This window comes from Clavelina lepadiformis, chromosome 2 (genome assembly GCF_947623445.1).
Source record: "Clavelina lepadiformis chromosome 2, kaClaLepa1.1, whole genome shotgun sequence".
NCBI classification, from domain to species: domain Eukaryota; kingdom Metazoa; phylum Chordata; class Ascidiacea; order Aplousobranchia; family Clavelinidae; genus Clavelina; species Clavelina lepadiformis.
The window spans coordinates 17,716,770-17,734,512 of NC_135241.1; the positions used below are offsets into that span (position 1 = coordinate 17,716,770).

Sequence of the window (17,743 nt, forward strand, 5' to 3'; positions counted from 1 at the left end):
TTCTAAATACTCTAGGTTACCAGCGTTTACAGTATTGGAACGCTAAGTACCCTGGGAACACTTGTGACACTGGGTAATTAGAGAGTCCCGTTTAAGACAAAACATCAGGTTTTATCAATCAATGTTGTCAAACAAGTTTTCAAATATACTGCTACTTGCGGTGGCGAAACCTTTTCTCCCAACTATCCACCGATTGAAAACATTTAACAAATTTAGGCTAACTGGTTTGCGCTATGGCAATAAAAACAAAACAGATCCACTTCTACTCATTGATATATTTACAATCACAGTCACAAAACCACAAGATTCTAACACGTAAGTACAGCTCGTGAAATTTTACACATGACACAGATTCGAGAGAATGGCATTACGGTTGTTTGAAAAAGCATATACCGGCCGATTCTCACATGAATAATCTTGATGATTCTCAAAGGCAGGCCGCATTAAAAAACACTTAAGAACTTGGCTTAAAATGCAATTGAACGAATAACATAAACATGTTTGCTCAAAAAGACAACATTATTAGATTATATAATTTCTTTAGATTCTCTCTCGGTCTGCCCAAATTTTGTAGCTAGTATCAGTATACGGTAGTTAATCTGCAACGTCTATTATAAGTGGTGTAAGATATTCCGAATGTCGAATACCCATTGAAAACGACCTTCCTCGCCACAAAGAACCAAAGGCCCTCCCTGGACTGTGAGCTCCCGGGCCGGGTTTTTTAGTTGCATCCCCGGGCATGAAATTCCTAGCTCCGAGGGAATATTCCGGAGAGCTCCTTTTGTAATTTCTAGGAGGAATTGGTCGATACTGAGCCGGACCAGGTGTTTTGGCCAAATCTTCGGCAAAATTTCTAACAGACAAACGACCGCTGATGCTGAAACTGGGGCTTGATCTTCTATTCGGGACACGGCTTCCCAATGCAGAGGGAATCCGGTACATATTAGGAGCAGGAAAATGGTCCAAGCTCCTCGACCTTGTCCGAGCAGAAAGAGAATACCTGGGAGCTCTTCTCTCATTTGGGGGATGAACCGTTTCAGGTTTGTATGTTCCTGGTCCGGGAGTTTGGAAAAGATCTGAAATCGCAGGCGACTTATAATATTTGTTATTTCTACTGTTTGCGTGTTGATAGAGAAATATTCTACTTGAAAATCGTTTATTTGTGGAGTGAAATTAACGATAGTTGGTGATATAAATGTAAAACATCATCTAAACCTATTAGGTAAATTCTTTTTGTTAATGCTGTTTTCTACACTTGGTGTGTAAAAGAAGGATAATTATAAAATTAACCAGGTTTAGGCTACCTTAAATTCAACCACCAGCCAATTTATTGTTGTAGCCTATGACTACAAGCATATGGCATGAAGAAAAGCTTTCTACTGACTATGTTGTTTCATTTGCACAAATACGCTAAATTGGTTACTTAAAAGCTGCGTATTTTGCAATACACTAATACAGCATAAGGAAAGCACATGAAAAGTCTTTCTACTTTTCTTGCACGGCAAGCAAGATCTAAAAAGTCTGAATCAAGGCTAAATACTATAACTATAAAACTAATACAGTGAAAGCAAATCGTTATAGCCCACATCAATCTAAAGCTTGTGAAAAGAAACGTAGGCTATAAGCAGAAATTAAACAATGCCATCTTTATACAAAACAGATGACATTTTATCAACTTAGCTGACATGAACAATGACTATTTCGATTGGATTAATTAAACTGAGTGTAGTGAGCCAAGAGTTGTGTTGAAAATACTGTATTTTTGAAAGTACTTTTACATGTAAGTTACATATATCGTACATGAAAATTTTCGCAAGTAACGAAACACAATAATGTATAGAAACTATTTGAGCTGCAAAAAGGTAACTACTATATACATGTACAAAATGACTTAAATTATAGGCCTATTACTATACAATATTTAAATACATTTTAATCTCACACTTTATTGAGAACTATATGGCTGAACGAGTTTAAAAGAACGGAACTTTATGCAAAATGGACGGATGCATTGACAAGGAAGCTTACTACACATGAGGGAGGCCTATAATGTAGGACGGTGCATTTGAACAACTTTATCATGACACAATGCCACTGGTTATTATTGGGACGGGAAATTTTCGTTGACTACTTTATACAACCCATGAGTATCGCCACACAAAATTAACCCAAAAGCAAAATAAAAAACTACAACGTGCATTAAATATGACAAAAACAACACAAGGACAAACTATTTTTATTGAAGTCCCAGAAGCTGTGTTAATTATTGTTCATAAACCAGATTTGGAAAGAGGACGAGCATTTTAGTCTGTGACGTCAATAATAAGAGGGGTAATGAATTCAGAATGACGTATACCCATGGAAACGACTGGTGCTTTGGCCTTGTTAATGTAGACCTTCTCGGGCGAGTGAGCGCCTGGACCTGGCTTCCTGGTGTTATCACCTGGCATTACGTTGCGTCCAAGCATCGAGTAGAGAGGCTGCCTGTTGCGGTAACAATTTGGAACGGTGACGTTGTACTTGGCTGGTCCCGGTGTCCTGGCAAGATCCTCATCAAATCCGTTGATCTTCGACCTACCAGTCATGGAATAAGCGGATTGGGCTTTCTTATTGATAATCTTGGGGCCAATTAGCTGAGGTAAGGTGTAGGCGTTTGCCGCTGGGTTCGCATCCCGCTTACGGAACCGGGTTCGCGCGGCCATTGAATATTTTGGCGCATGCCTTTCACCCTGGGGGTGTACCCTGTGATTGTCATAGGTACCCGGCCCAGGTGGACGGAAAAGGTCTACGTTTGGTAATGAAACCGATGAAATGAAGTTCGTGACGATGAAATTTTGGATGACCAGTGATCGTAAAGTTCAGTAAGCAATAAGAACAAATGGACATGGCGGGATGGGATAGCGTTGCAATGTGGTAGAAGATGCAGATTTTGCAGAAAAAGCATGCAAGAAAAAAGTATATTTAGTGGAGAACTGCGTGATGTACATCATTTTGTTACAATATTATGACATATGGCTATAATAATAAATCTATTTGAAGAATAGCATCTCAGATAGAAAGATAGTCTTGCTTAAGTTAAGAACGTGTAACTAACTAACATTTTTCTCTGCAAATGCAGAGCAAATGCTTACATGCTAAAAGTCTAATAATAGGTTGTCAAGAGAAGTTTGTGGAATACTCCATCAGTAACTTCACTAAAACACAACTCTCTAGAAGCAATACTCACTCGGTTCCGGTTGCCTTGCTAACATGGAATATTTTGGCTCGCCTTCGGGTCCAACACGGGTGAACCTGGAGCTTACGTGATACTTGGGACCCGGACTGACATCTTTTGAAAACACTGTACAAAAATGCTCATGTTAAGACAAATCAATTACTGTACGTTGAAATGTTAACAATGATTCGGTTGTATAGAAGATTTTAGCTAACTTGAATTATCTAGTCTATGTCCAAAAGAGTAGGCGGGCTTCATGTGTTTTGTGAAGTCGTGAGTTTTGAAACCAACCGAGGATGGAAGGGCATATCTTCCTGGTCCGGGACCTTTCAAAACAACATAACCATCCATAACCCATTCTCTTTATATCAACTTAACACCATCTCTAAATGTGAAGAGCCTTGTTTACAAAAGCAAATATTTGTTTAGCGAATGGAGTGCTTTCATTACACTCGGTTTCTCGCTATCACGTATAGTTTAATACAATTTATAATACAATTACTGGTGTTTGGGAGGTTAATGGATTTAAACGCGCTTTACATTATTGCTAAAAGGTGACGGTAAACCAGAAAAAATACTGCGATGTAATAAACTGCATATGGAAATACTTTTCGAAGACGCATAACGATTTGTTGCAAGAACGTCAGCAAGCTATCGAAAATGTAGAGGTGTCCTATGCATTTTTAGACTACACATTTTAGTAGTGAAGAATATCTATTATATTGTTCTTAGCTTAACAAAATTTATCTACAATAAATCTACCAATATAGTTTCAGCTAGAGTTGGTGTTTTTAAAGTTTTAAAGCGTGTTATAGCAAGTTAGAGCATGTTTTTACAACATATAAAAGAAAAACAACGATATTAATGAGACGAAACAAACATTGTGAGGCAAACCCATTGAGAAATTAAACGCAAATATACTAGAATTTGTCTAATAAGTCATGGTCAATTAAGTAGTTATTAGTAACACATATTTAAAAGTCGAATGCTAGCATTACTGTAAACATGAATAGATGTTACATTTACCTCTTTCACGTGCTGCAATCATTACTTTCTTTCTATCTTTATCCTCCATTTCAGGTGTTGAAAAAAATCACTAACTAGCAAGACAATCAACGCTAACACAACGCTCTAAACAGCTAGACTAAGAAGGTAGTCGGTCCTCTGGTACAACGCGTTCTTTTTCGCGCAACTCGGTTTCCATGGACGCAGCGAACCAGGCAACGACCTCCAACCTTTTCTCTTTTGTCGGGCAAAATCAAACAACAGCCAAGTCACCCTCTCCAAGCTTTACTAAATTGTGTGGAGTAGTTTATCACTTTTATCTCTCGCTTATAGCTAACGAGCACTTCTTGTGTAGCGACGTTTGTGATTCGCCAAACAAAGGCCTTTCTTACTTTCTAAACGTTCTTTATGGATAATAGAGAACATAACGTGTTTGCCTTGGCGCAGGTGATGATTGCTCTTCACTGCTTCGCTACACACTACAAAAATTTACCAACGGGCTACCAATGTCAGTAATTGTAGCTGTAATTCCATATCTTCTGTCAAAAGTACTTCATCACAGTTTTTGCCACTTCACCGAATAAAGTTTAATGTTGTTGAAGACAAAATCGTCCAAGTTTGGTGAAAATAAATTTATGTTCTTAGGCTCTGTCGTGTTCTATTTATACTTGCGTCAACATCAAAAATCAATGCATGGTTTAATAGGGTGCTGATGTTGTTAACTTTGGATCTTTCGGCTTTTGTATTAAAATCATAACAAACAAAAAACAAGTGAGTGCTGGAAAAGATCTTTTTCGTCAAGTTGCTGTCTAATGTTTAGAAACATACTCTAGAGCAGGGATGTCCAACCTTTTATTATAGTGGGCCGCATTGTCACTTGAAATAATTGAATGGGCCGCAAAACCTATTAAATTTCAAGAAAAATAGGTACATAAAGTACATACTTTTGGAGTGAAAATGACTAGCGGGCGCACAAAAATCTCAGGCGGGCCGCAGGTTGGACATCCCTGCTCTAGAGTCTAGAGTCTAGAGCAGTGGTTCTCAAACTGTGGTACGCGTACCACTAGCGGTATGCGAGAGCTTTTTAAGTGGTACCGCGTACCGCTGAACATGATTTTCGATGTGCTGTGAGTAATGTGTTACCCTGGATAGACAAGCTTGAGCAGAAGAAACAGTTGCATCTATCAAATTATATTGTGTTTTCTTGTTATTCATTGGTGTTATGGTATAGTAATAACGGAAATAACTATAAATACCGGTACATTTGAGTAAAATAAGTCATTCAGGAGCCAGGTGGTACGCAGTGTAGTAAAAAAAACGAATGAGTGGTACGCGATCGGAAAAAGTTTGAGAAACACTGGTCTAGAGTTAATTTACCCTTAATTTTAGTGTGAAATGTTACATAACGCTAATTTTACCTAACAGATTTGTTCAGCCTGCAACCTGAGCATAGCCAACAATTAGTTAGTTTAATACCTTTATGTGTTAAAAATTGGCTTAGATACAACAACCCACAGACAGTTACGTAATTGGTATAGCTTTTCTTGACGTGGAAACTGGCAACTATTGTATTACAAACTCTGTTTGGAATGCGTATCATACGATATGATAGCTTGCCCCGAATATGCTCGGTACAAGTTTTATAGTAGCCTACCGGTATAAGTTTTCACAGAGTTTCTTAATTTATCAAGATATGACCTTGTCATCAAACAAAGTTTCTTATGAAAAAGCCAAATTATCCTATTTCAGTTAAGACATCGTAGGAACTGGTGTTAGTGGCGAAGTTTTGAATATACTAATACATATTTATGCATATCGCATTGTAACTTAGGTAGGGTCCAAACTAATTAGGTATACCAAGTTGTTGCAATTAGCACAACAAAAGCAGGGATATTCTTGAAGTTCTTTATTTAAGAACAAAAATTGGGATATCTTGGACTCATTTATGTCCATCTTCAGAATAATACAAAGGTAGCTCGGTAATTACAGCCAATAATAATAATAATTTATTTATTAAAGGTTACTAAAGATGAAAGTTAAAAGTTTTCACACTTTTTTCGACAAGTGGCACTGGGGAGAGTGCATGACGTTAAAGAAGATAATGGGATTTCATTCGAGTGATATACGTTTTTGTTACAAAATAATACATCAGTCTAGATATAATACTTTTTTGTCTCATTTTTTTGTTCTTAATGTTTTTAAAGAATATTATGTGAGGAGAATGCAAACATTGGAGAATGTTTATAGTATCTTGTTTCTATCCTTAATGTTTTTTTTTATCTATACTTAATGTTTGGTGTTTAACTATGTTGGTTGTCTGTCTGTGAGTGCAGTCGTTCGTGGGTTGAATATACTTGATTTTGAAGATAACCTTTTGACTTATGAGAGTATCTTAACTTAATTTATCTGTTGAATTATATAAATATTAATATTACAACAGAAATATTTTACAAGAAAAGTTTTTTATTATAGGTGCTGCACACTTTCTCAATATTACGAATAAGCAAGAGCATAGGTAATACTATTACTTATAACATGTCTATTGAGTTGCAATCACCATGCAATCACCGCTGCAGATTCAAATGTTATGCGTTACTATTACATATAGTATTTTGCAATGGTTTCAACTATCAATGCATGTACTGTAAGCTACAGTAGGCCTAATTCCTGTTCCCAACTTTAAGTCAGCAGCCGGGGGTCCCCAAATTTTGGGGACCTCCGATACATTGGTCCATTTCCATTCTCCCACTGCGTTAGGTGTTGCACACATTCAAACGTCGACTCGCATGAATAGGCCGTCATGGAAAGTGCTAACTGTATAATCACCTTTGGTTGTTTCTAAATGGAATTTTTCCTGCATAATTCTCAATGGTAAAATAAATTATAGCCGAAATTAAACGTATGATTTCGTCTGAATCTAATTTCGAAGTATTAAAACATTGTCGTATGTGTAACCTACTTTTTAACATCAATGCGATTCAAGTAATTCTAAAACTTCTCTGCATCAAAAAAACATCGTTTTTGCTAAAAACTTGAAGAGTCTTTACTGACAGCTTGGGTTGCCTGGTTTAACTTAGGTTAGTCCTGAAATATAGCCTAATATGTTATTTGTATGACATATGGTTTTATTACCAAACAAATGTGTGTGCTAGCCTAGGATATATAAGAGGCTCAAGCGTATTTTTTAATTTAGTATTTTCCTGTTTGTTTTTTTTTCCGTTTTGGTATTTTCCTTACTAAAATTTTCAGCATCCCCATATGAATAAGTAGCCTGGGCATATAATGTACTGTAGCCTTCATGACGACGATAGTTTGTAACGATTCTCATAAACAATTAACATGATACTAGTTATATAGTCTAAAGGTGCACAGTACAACAACACCATAATAAGATGTATTTCAGCAAGAGGCATATGTCTCATTTTCAAAAAAAATTGTGACATCAAATATACACTAACTCTAATCTTGATTCACTGCGTATTGAGCAGGCCAACATGCAGGTATGGCCAAGGTCTACTTGAGGAAATACGAAAATAAACATTTGTGATTCACTGTACCTAGCTCTTCCTTATAGCAAAAATCCTTAAAACAAAATAAGCGTGTCATTAAAAATATGAAATCGTCATATAATTGATTAAACACATCCTCTTCTAAGCCTAAAGCCACAGGCACAGCAATAACTGCAGTTAACATCTTTTATGTTTTAAGCCCCCGGGGGTTTGCCACTTATTCAAGGTATGTCGATTGTTTGTGACCATGTTTGTTGTTTTTTTTTTGCGGCTAATTAGCACTTTACCTTTCGCTTCCTATAGTCAATGGCGCAAAATAAACCGCACGATGTCTATAGCCAGTTTCTTGCGCGTCGCGATTTCGTGCGATCGTTATGATTTTGTCGTAGATATTGTATAAACACTAGATCGCACAACTGTTTCAGAAAGTGAAGCCAAATTGAAACTTTCTCGATCCGCCATTCACGGAACCAAAGTGTGGAAAAGTTAAGTGCAAATGGTTGGTGTTGGCGTTGCAAAATAAGTCTTTATGCGACAAAAGTTAGAAAAAGTGGTATCACACTCGGATACCTCTCGAATTTCTCCAAAGGCCTCTCCAAAATTTGTTTTCTGCAACTACAGCAGAAAATTAGCCATTACCGTGTGGCTGTGTGTGAGCCTGGCGTGTGAGCTCACTACTTGTTCCAATTAAATGTATTGGTGATTTATGTTATGATTACATGCATTGTTTCGTGACTACAACTTACTGTCCCATTGTAAGCCAAGCTCAACTTTTGTTCAGACCATCGAGATCAGACACTGAAGGGAGAGAAAGGAAAAAATTGATAAAGTATGAGAATAGGCAATCCTATCAGACACAGGGTTGCCATATTGGCGTTATTCCTGCCCAATTCTTCAAAGTTGGCGTTTTTTGATGACTTACAAGGTTAGCTATCTCTTTACAAGTCAGATTTTCAGTAAAACCCACATGGTATTTTTCAAGAATTGTTTAACGAAACAACCATTAGGACTAAAGCATCTTGTAGAACAGGTGAGGATATCATCTGCTAGCATATCTTGACCGATATAAAAAAAAACCTCGAAAACGATGGCCATCCCAAGAGACGTGCTTCTTAATGGCCATTTTATCCAGCATTAAAGCACAAATTACCTGCTTGTTTTTCTTCTTTTAAACTCAGCGTATTTTTTTAAATTGTTTTTCAAGGCGTTCACTATATGTCTTTTAAGTTTTGCGTTATATTGTTTATTTTATATCTCGTCACGTGGTGTCGCAGTTTCCATCGGATGAAAACGGAGGATCGGAGCTATCCCCCCTCTCCAATCGTGCCAAGTTTCAAGAGCCTGCCGTTGTTATTAAGTAAACTATAACACCGAACCCGAAGGTTACCTGGAGCGTATTCGATACGTTTCATCGCCGTTTAAAATGCATGGAGTGCATTGAATGGAAGTGCACAACCGACCCGGCCCCGCGTTTCGTTGCACAACTCTTTTGATACTTGACCGTTGGAAACAAACTTAGTATCGGGAGTATTAGAATCGGGAAGAATTTATTTCGCCATGGATGACTTTTATTTTGGCAAACACCCAACACCGCGCCATCTACCGATCTCGAAACTTGTCCTAAGTGTAGAACGCACTATATCTCACCATATGGTGTAGCAATTTCTGTCGGACGACAACCGAGGGGCAGGAATTTTCTTTTGCTTTATTTTTGTTTGTTTTGATTTTCTTTTGCTGAGCAATGATTGAGATATACCATTGTGAACGAACATTGTTGTTTGATTTGTATTTTTAAATGTGGCGTTTGCTGAAAGCCACGAAATTGGGATTCCCCTTTTTTTCTGACTATTTTCGTAGCCCCAGGAGGTGGTTACATTTCAGTCCCATTTTGAAGGTGTAAGGTTAGAGTAGATTTTTCGGCAAGTTTAAAATTAGGGTAATAACGTTATTTCTACGTCATAAAATTTTTTGTTTATTTATTTATTATGGGCTCAAAAAGCGAAACGCGTTTTTCAACTTTTTATGAGGATTTCCCCCCAAATTGGATGACGTAGGATGGTGATTTTTGTGACGTCACTTCTTTTTGATCCCAAAATACGATGACGTCATCATTTGGCAACTTTGAGGTGGATTGTGCACCTCCATACTAGACCCGTTTAAATGTATGAAATGAGTAAATTCAGAAGTATGCATTCAGCTGGTAGGCCTATATTCATAATGACAGATAAAAGCAACTTACAAGTTCCGGCAGTGTGGTATTTGGAGGTATCTTGTACTCCGACTTGAATGGGAAGGAATTATGAGGTGATAGAAAAGAATATATGACATAAAAATTTCTCAATACTTGATCCTGAGTGCAAAAGTGAAGGTGACCCGGAATTCGGATTATTATTAAAACACTAATTGTTGAAGTTATTGAATAGGCCGATACAGTCTTACCACATTATATTTTATGACTTATGTGCTGGATGTCTCATATTTAAAGACTTGTGCAGAAGTGCACTACCAAATGGCATCATATTGGGTCGCAGGGGTCTAGTACCTATATGGATGGTTTGCATGATATGCCAAAAATCTCGGGTTTGGCAAAGGAGCAAATATCTTTTCATTGCTGGCGCAATATCAGCTTCGTCCTTTCTGGTGTGGCGTCATAAAATTGAAAATGTCATTAGAAACACATGAACACACATAAAAAGATTGAAAATGCAGTGAAATTTCCTTTATTTTCATCTCTTGACAGTGGCACTGATAAGTAGGGCAGTGCCAATGGCTTTAGAATTGGCTCCATTTTTAAAAAAGGGATTAGCTGTGGCGGAAAATAATTTAGAGTTTTAATACTGGCGTGGCATAAAACATAGACCCTAATTTTTAGCACAATCTTCCTGAGATAAAATGCAAGCTTTCCATACAGGGTCTAATATGCAAATGCATCACCTGGTTGTACACTCCAAACTGAATCAGCATAAGTCCACTGTGCAAAATTACGTATTTTAGCCGCAATCCACTTAATTTTTTCTGCTTTTCCCTGAAAATCCACCAAGATAATTGAATCCAACAGTAGATGAGGAAACTTGATATGTGATTGAAACATAAATCATAACACAGCCATAGGCTATTTTACATCCTGTCCCTAAATCCAAAAAAATGTGATCAATAAAAAAAAAGCCACAAAACATATTCCCAAAAAAAATTTCTTTATGCAAATTCCAAGCTGTCTAATCTGGTCTGCACTATACCCCATTTTCACATGATTTTTTTGTGTTTTTAAGCACATTATCTGTACAAGGTGCAATATGCAAAGAATGTCATCTTGTTAACTTGAAGATAAATTGTACTGTTGTCATCTAGATCAATTCCAATACTGATAAATAAATAATGTAAAAAATATAAAATTAAAGATGTCACTTATATTTACACCAACAAATCAAGTTCGTTTGACCAATGTTGCTATGGTTAGAATGAAAAAAGGAGGAAAACGCTTTGAAATAGCATGTTACAAGAACAAAGTCATGTCATGGAGAAACAAGACAGAAAAAGACATCGATGAAGTTCTTCAGACCCACACAGTTTTTACCAATGCATCGAAAGGATTAGTGGCAAAAAAGCTGGACCTTCTGCATGCGTTTGGAACTGATAACCAGACTGAAATTTGCCACCTTATATTGGCAAAGGGTGAATTGCAGGTATCCGAAAAAGAGCGCAACATGCATTTAGAGTCAATGTTTCGTGACATTGCAACGATTGTCACTGACATGTGTGTAAATCCTGATACCAAGCGGCCATATACTGTCACCATAATTGAACGAGCTATGAAGGAAGACATTCATTATTCAGTGAACCCCAACCGCAATGCAAAACAACAAGCCTTGCAAGTGATAAAACTACTGAAGGAAAAAATTTCAATCAATCGTGCGGAAATGCGTTTGAGGTTTTTCATTCCTGGAAAGGACTCAAAAAAAGTAAAAGAAAAATTAATTCCTTTAGTTAAAACTATTGAACATGAAGAATTCTCTGGGGGACTCGAATTAGTTTGCTTAACTGATCCTGGTTGTTATCGGCAACTTGATGAAGTCATCAGCCGTGAAACTCGAGGGAAAGGAAAATTGGAAGTCTTAAATCTGAAAGAAGTTGAAGAAAGCGAAGAGGTTCTTTGATTATAAACTTTATTTGTTAGAATTATGTTGGCTTTGAAATCCTGTATAAAAATCTGGTAGAAACTATTTCGTTATTTGTGCTAGAAAGTAATAACCTGTTTGTTTTATTCAAGTTGCAGTTCATTAGGACAATACTGTAAGTCCACCTTGCTTCTGCTCTCAGAAATTTTATTTGCATATGGTGTATCATTACTGGTTGTAGTTTATTAAAGGATATTTTCCATTGTGATTGGCAGGGTCAATGGTTGACTGCCAAAAATGTTTTTTTTTGGGTTTTACTTTGCTAAATAAAAAATTAAAACCATTGGGATAGTTGTCTACATATTATTTTCTATGGAAATGTCCCATGTGTTTGTGTATTCTAAGTAGCCAACAGCCTACTGTGTATCTAATATATGCTATTATTCTCCCACAACAGGTTGAGTAAAAATTTGCTCATACATTAGGCTGTGCTAGGGGAGAAAGACAAACAGTGAATCAAATCCTGTCTGGCTGTGATGACTTAAGTTAAAAATTCGGCTTTATTGACAGATGAAAATGACACTTTGCTTACACAATATTTTAGGGCATTCAGAAGAGTTAAAATTTTACGTTATCGGTAGAACTTGCAGTTATCGTTTTAACACATCCAAATTTGGTGGTAAACCAACATAAGTAATTTGAATAAAAAAGCATCTTTCTGTCTACACTATATAGTGTATAGTATACAGTTCAATGTTATCCTTTCTCATTACGAGATATGAACTTCACTACACATCACTAATTACATAACTAAATGGTAAACGCCAATACTAAAGGTAGGTTTTCCCATTAATGCTGTGTATGGTAGGTAGCCAATATTTTCTAGCTTATTACCTGATTTTAAAATGCATGTTCAAATACTGTAACTAGAAATTTAAGTCCGGTAGATAATACTTGATAGCACTGTGTTTAGGCTGTTTTATTTTCTTGATTGAGATGTTTTATACTTCAGATTCAATGGTTACCACTCCATTTGCAGTAATGTGTAATTCATTGGTTACTACTTCCAATGTTGAATGATGTGCCTCAGTTTGATGTTTCAGCAACATGGTAGAATTTGCAAATTTTTCAGGACAGTCGGAACACTTCATCAAATCATGTTTAAGATGACGGGCCGCGTGTTCCTGCAAGTTCTGCTTCAGAACAAATGCTTTTCCACATATATTGCAGACAAAAGGCCGCTTTCCAGCATGAAATTTCATATGTCGATAAAGGGATTGCCTGCATGCAATACATTTGTATTAATTAACCATGCCTTAGCACCTTAACTTTTCATAGCAGGGTCGTTTCATTATAATATGAACATTGGTTGGAATCACCCTATTTTTTTATTTGCTCAAATGATGCACTCAATTTTCTAAGATAAATGGTGAAAATTTGACGAAAATCGGATTAGCAGTTTTCAAGTTATGGGCAAAAACGTTTGTGACCACTAGGTGCTTGCTACACCAGACGACACTTAGAATTAGAAAAATTAACTATAGTAGTTTGCGATGACTATTATGTAAAAAGTTGTGAGTGTAACAATATACTGTTTGTGGCACAATTTCTATCCACGTTTCCCTTTCTAAGTAAAAAAAAATTTTTAATTCAAATCATTGTTTTATTGTTGTTCAAAGTTACAGGGTCAAAAATTTTTTCCTGAAAAGCAAAGGTTGGAGCTTCATGTAGATAAATAGAAAGCCCACTCCTGAAAACATAGGGGTAGATCAAAAAATTATCCAAACACAATATTACAGTTTGTTTGTTGCTTCTTCAGTTGAAGCCACCTAGTGGTCAAAAACGTTTTTGCATATAACTCAAAAACAACTACTCTGATTTTTGTCAAATTTTCACCTATCATCTTAGAAAATAGAATAGAATAATTTGAGAAAATAAAAAAATAGGGTGGTTCCAAAAGTTGAAATTTTTGTTCCTATTATAATGAAATTGTCCGGGGACAATTTTGTGCAACATAAATATAACTTAAAAAAGACCTGAAAGTAAAATCTTTGCCACAGACAGTGCATAAAAATGGCCTCTCTCCTGTGTGTCTTCGCATGTGATCCTCCATGGTCTTTCTCTCAGAAAATCCCCGGCCACAGTCCTTACATACATATGGCCTTTCACCAGTGTGAATTCTCATATGCAAAGTCAGTGCTGTTCTGCCCTGTAGAAAACATGTTTCTTTATTGATCACAACTTGAACCTGGAAATGTAACAGTATAACAAACACACAATTGGTGAATTAATGAAATACATACAAACATGTGCTTTTTCTGAAAAGAAAGCCATGAGCAGTTAACTACTTACTTCCAAGTTTTTTCCACAGTGCTCGCACATGTATCTTTTTAGTGTGCCATGTGTGGAACGAATGTGTTGCAACTGGTCTCTCTTCCTTTCAAATATAAGCTGAGGACAAGAAGGGCATATCCAGACTTTGGCGATTTTAGCTTTTCGGATCTCAGCTTCATCGTCGTGATCTACAGCTGTTGTTTTACCTCTTCCCCCTTTCTCTTGGCCACTTTTCTTCTTCTTCTTACCACCTTTCACATAAGGGCGCCTAAAACCCCCAATTGGAATTGTCAAACCTTTGACAGTTTTTGAATGAAGAAGTGCAGAGTTTTGCGCCGCAAGTTCAGAAAAACTCTGATTTATTACGGAAATACTTTGCTCCTTGTTGTTTTTGTTAGATGCACATTGTCTGAAAGTATAGGTGCATTAAATTACTCTTAGTTACTATGAAGCTAATATTAAAAATCAATGATATATCAGAGTTTTACACATTAAATCGAATAGCCTGAGTTAAAAAACATAACATTTCACCAATACTTCTTTGAAAATTTTGACTTCTTAAGACAGGGGTGTCCAACCTTTTTTGCCAAAGGGCCACATGCAATTTACGAATTATTTCGCGGGCCACTGGAGTGTTTACTGTTAATTTCTAATTAAAACCCACGCATCAAAATTATAATCTTAGAAATACGTATGATCTTTTTTTACAATTATAAGAACAATAAACATAGCAGGATATAGTAAAGTCAACAAAGTTTTTACTACACGTCGACTTTTCAATGTGAAGCTTAGCACTGTTTTTCCCTATCAAGTTTGGCAATATTTGGTGAGATGGACGATGTAGCAATGAAGCGAGTTTTCCATATGGCTGTTACAAAGTAGTAAACAAACAATAAATGCCAATTTCTCGGAACGTAAGTTCACCATAAATTACGTAGGCGATTCAGTTGATAATATAAGTCATTTCGAAAAATATTACGCGGGCCACTCAGAACATTCCCGCGGGCCACGGGTTGGACACCCCTGTTTTAAGACAAACAGAGAATCTATGCTCACTTAATTTAGAACAAACAAATATACTTTTTATGGGATAGAAGCCGTTTTTCAGATGCAAATACTTTTCTACAGACATCACAAATGTAGTCGTCTTCGCCATATGATAGAATTTCTGAGTTGTCCTGGGGAAGTGCATCGTCTTCAGTGTCAATATACTGTTCATTTCTTCTTGCCTTTTGTGGTTTGTATTTCAACTTCACAGACAATCCGGCAGCACGTTTCCCATTTTTCAGTTTTTTAGGTCGACCTCTACGTTTGCGGAGACCTTTTTGGCTGAATTGGTTTTGCTGCCCATTTATTGGTTTATAATCACTGTCCTCCTGTTGCTTCCCAAGATGCATGTTCATATGTTCAACTAATTGTAGTCCATCATCTGTATTAAATTGTTCACCACAAAACATGCAAAACAGTACATCATGGTTTTGTGAAGCACTTTCATAATAGTTTTCAGCAAGGTTTTTAAGTGTCTCATAAGGACTTTCAGATTCTTGTGCAAATGTGTCAACCATAACAATGGTCTCAATAGGCGCCATGCTGCTCGGCTTATCTCCTGAAATTCCTTGAATTGAATTTGTATATTCTTCCACTAACTGCAACATATAACAAAAGAACGTACAAACTCATGGTATACATACCATAAGTTTTCTAGTAGTGTTATTTCTCCACAGATACAAAAATGCTAATTGTTTGATTATATATTTACCAATAGTGATAATGCTAACCGTTGCATTAACTTTCAAAACTACGATGCATACCTCATCTAGCTCACACCAGTGAGCAGCTGAAAGAACATCATTGACCAACTCAGGTTTTACTTTATCCCAGTCTAAATGTCCAGTGTATATGTATGACAAGATAAACTCAAAACTTTCACCAGTAAGGAAATCAGTGGTCGTCTTAACCATGATAGATGGTTGCTGTGAGTCATTCTGCTTTACTACCTTGTTCTCTTGGATATATCTGTCAAGCTTAGGGCAAGCAGCAGCAATGATGCAGCCGTGCACATAAAAGTCGTTCCCATCAACTTGGATGATGATATCACAATACTCTTTTTTCAAGTGTTGCTGATACAAAGCATTTTGTTTGGATGTAGCAAAACTTGCTGCAAACATATTAGCAATATCGCTACAAGCTACCCTGCAGATGCAAAACACCTTTGACTGCAAATATAAATAATCCAGAGATTGATTGAGTCTATCGGACCTACCATCACAACAGAAGCCAGTTAGTTTACCACACAGTCAGCTCATCCCATCTTAATCTGACCAGTACCCAGAGATGGAAAGACTTGAGTCAATGGTTTGAATCAAGTCTGACTCGAGTCAGGTTTTTGGAAGACTCAACTAGTGTTTTTGTGCTTAAAATGCTCGACTTAACTCATGTCAATGTGAAAATTTCGGTTGACTTAACTCGAGTCACATAAAAAATTATTTCAAGTTGTTATAAAATCGGTTTTTATATTTGTGAAAGATTTCATTGAAATCAAAAAGACTGTGCTAACCTCATTGTAGAATGGTCAAACATGAAGTACACTTACAGACAATATATGTATATATATATATATGTGTATTCTAACATTTCCAGAATGTGGAAATTTAATAAAAAATGTGGAAACTAATAAAAACCTCTAAACTTGTCTGAAGCATTACTAGGCTACATTAGCACCAAAACAAAACACTAAAATCTGAAGATATCTGGTGCACAAAATGGGTCAAAAAGTTATTTTGTAGGCTAAGTAATTCCCAAACAAGGACATCTGCTGCACATTCGCGCAAACGTTCCACACTGGCGTCTAGGAGACGAAAGGGGATCGAAAATAAGCACCGGTTTTGCCTTACTGTGGCTCATGCCTTCAGACAGCCATTCTGATCAGGGCAGGATTCTAACAAAACATAACAAATTCATAAAATCCAAAAGTAAAACGTGTTTCCAAAAAAAAAGACTACTATCCTCCGAAAAGCTACGAAAAATTTGAAAAGTTTGTAGCTAGACCAAATTGTGTCTATTTGCTAGTTCTCAATTCTCATTGATAGCTAGGTTTGCTATGCAGGCGTTACACAGCTACGGTATTAAAATGCTCTTAATCAAGGCATGGTATGGTATGATAATGTTTATCCTCGGACTGAGGAAAGTGTTTGCACGAGTTAAATACGGCGATGATTCTACATCTCTCGAGCCCCGGTTACAGAGCTAGCCTTTGGGCAAGTTCCCATCGTCACACATTTTTAATTTCGGTTTTTTGATTTTTCTATGGCATTAACCGAATTTAGAACTGTCCACCAGATCCACTGAACAGGAGCAGTTGTCGTTAATGCCTTGCCCAAGGGCATTACAACACAACGGTATGGATGAACTACGCCACTACGATACGGCATGAACTACGCTTGCACCTGTTCAGTGGAATCAACAATGGTCCTGATGAACAGTTTTGAATTCTGGAAATGCTATGCATAAATTAAAAAAAAAGTACATACAATATGTGTGTCAATCGAAACTTGCACAATGACAAG

At 36.7% G+C, this 17,743-nt stretch overlaps 3 protein-coding genes across 5 annotated transcripts; 1 reads left to right on the forward strand and 2 right to left on the reverse strand.

Moving 5' to 3' along the window:
- Nucleotides 1-255: 255 nt before the first annotated feature.
- LOC143445832 (ciliary microtubule associated protein 1A-like) lies at nucleotides 256-4,429 on the reverse strand. Of its 2 annotated transcripts, none has more exons than XM_076945167.1 (4): nucleotides 4,241-4,429; nucleotides 3,430-3,540; nucleotides 3,227-3,340; nucleotides 256-1,076 (listed from the first exon to the last, which is right to left on the reverse strand). In XM_076945167.1, exons 1-4 carry the CDS (start codon nucleotides 4,287-4,289, stop codon nucleotides 595-597), a joined length of 756 nt encoding a protein of 251 aa, XP_076801282.1. In that variant the 5' UTR covers nucleotides 4,290-4,429; the 3' UTR covers nucleotides 256-594. The 2 variants fall into 2 exon arrangements, with proteins under 2 accessions (XP_076801282.1, XP_076801281.1); XM_076945166.1 differs by lacking the exon at nucleotides 256-1,076 and adding an exon at nucleotides 1,741-2,785 and having other exon boundaries at nucleotides 4,241-4,399.
- A 5,482-nt stretch (nucleotides 4,430-9,911) lies between these two features.
- LOC143445833 (ribosome maturation protein SBDS-like) lies at nucleotides 9,912-12,192 on the forward strand. Of its 2 annotated transcripts, none has more exons than XM_076945168.1 (2): nucleotides 9,912-10,032; nucleotides 11,186-12,192. In XM_076945168.1, exons 1-2 carry the CDS (start codon nucleotides 10,028-10,030, stop codon nucleotides 11,880-11,882), a joined length of 702 nt encoding a protein of 233 aa, XP_076801283.1. In that variant the 5' UTR covers nucleotides 9,912-10,027; the 3' UTR covers nucleotides 11,883-12,192. The 2 variants fall into 2 exon arrangements, with proteins under 2 accessions (XP_076801283.1, XP_076801284.1); XM_076945169.1 differs by having other exon boundaries at nucleotides 9,970-10,096.
- Nucleotides 12,193-12,384: 192 nt separating this feature from the next.
- Nucleotides 12,385-16,449, reverse strand: LOC143445831 (uncharacterized). The gene is made up of 5 exons (XM_076945165.1): nucleotides 15,989-16,449; nucleotides 15,258-15,823; nucleotides 14,196-14,586; nucleotides 13,880-14,052; nucleotides 12,385-13,124 (listed from the first exon to the last, which is right to left on the reverse strand). Exons 1-5 carry the CDS (start codon nucleotides 16,343-16,345, stop codon nucleotides 12,845-12,847), a joined length of 1,767 nt encoding a protein of 588 aa, XP_076801280.1. The 5' UTR covers nucleotides 16,346-16,449; the 3' UTR covers nucleotides 12,385-12,844.
- Nucleotides 16,450-17,743: the final 1,294 nt, after the last annotated feature.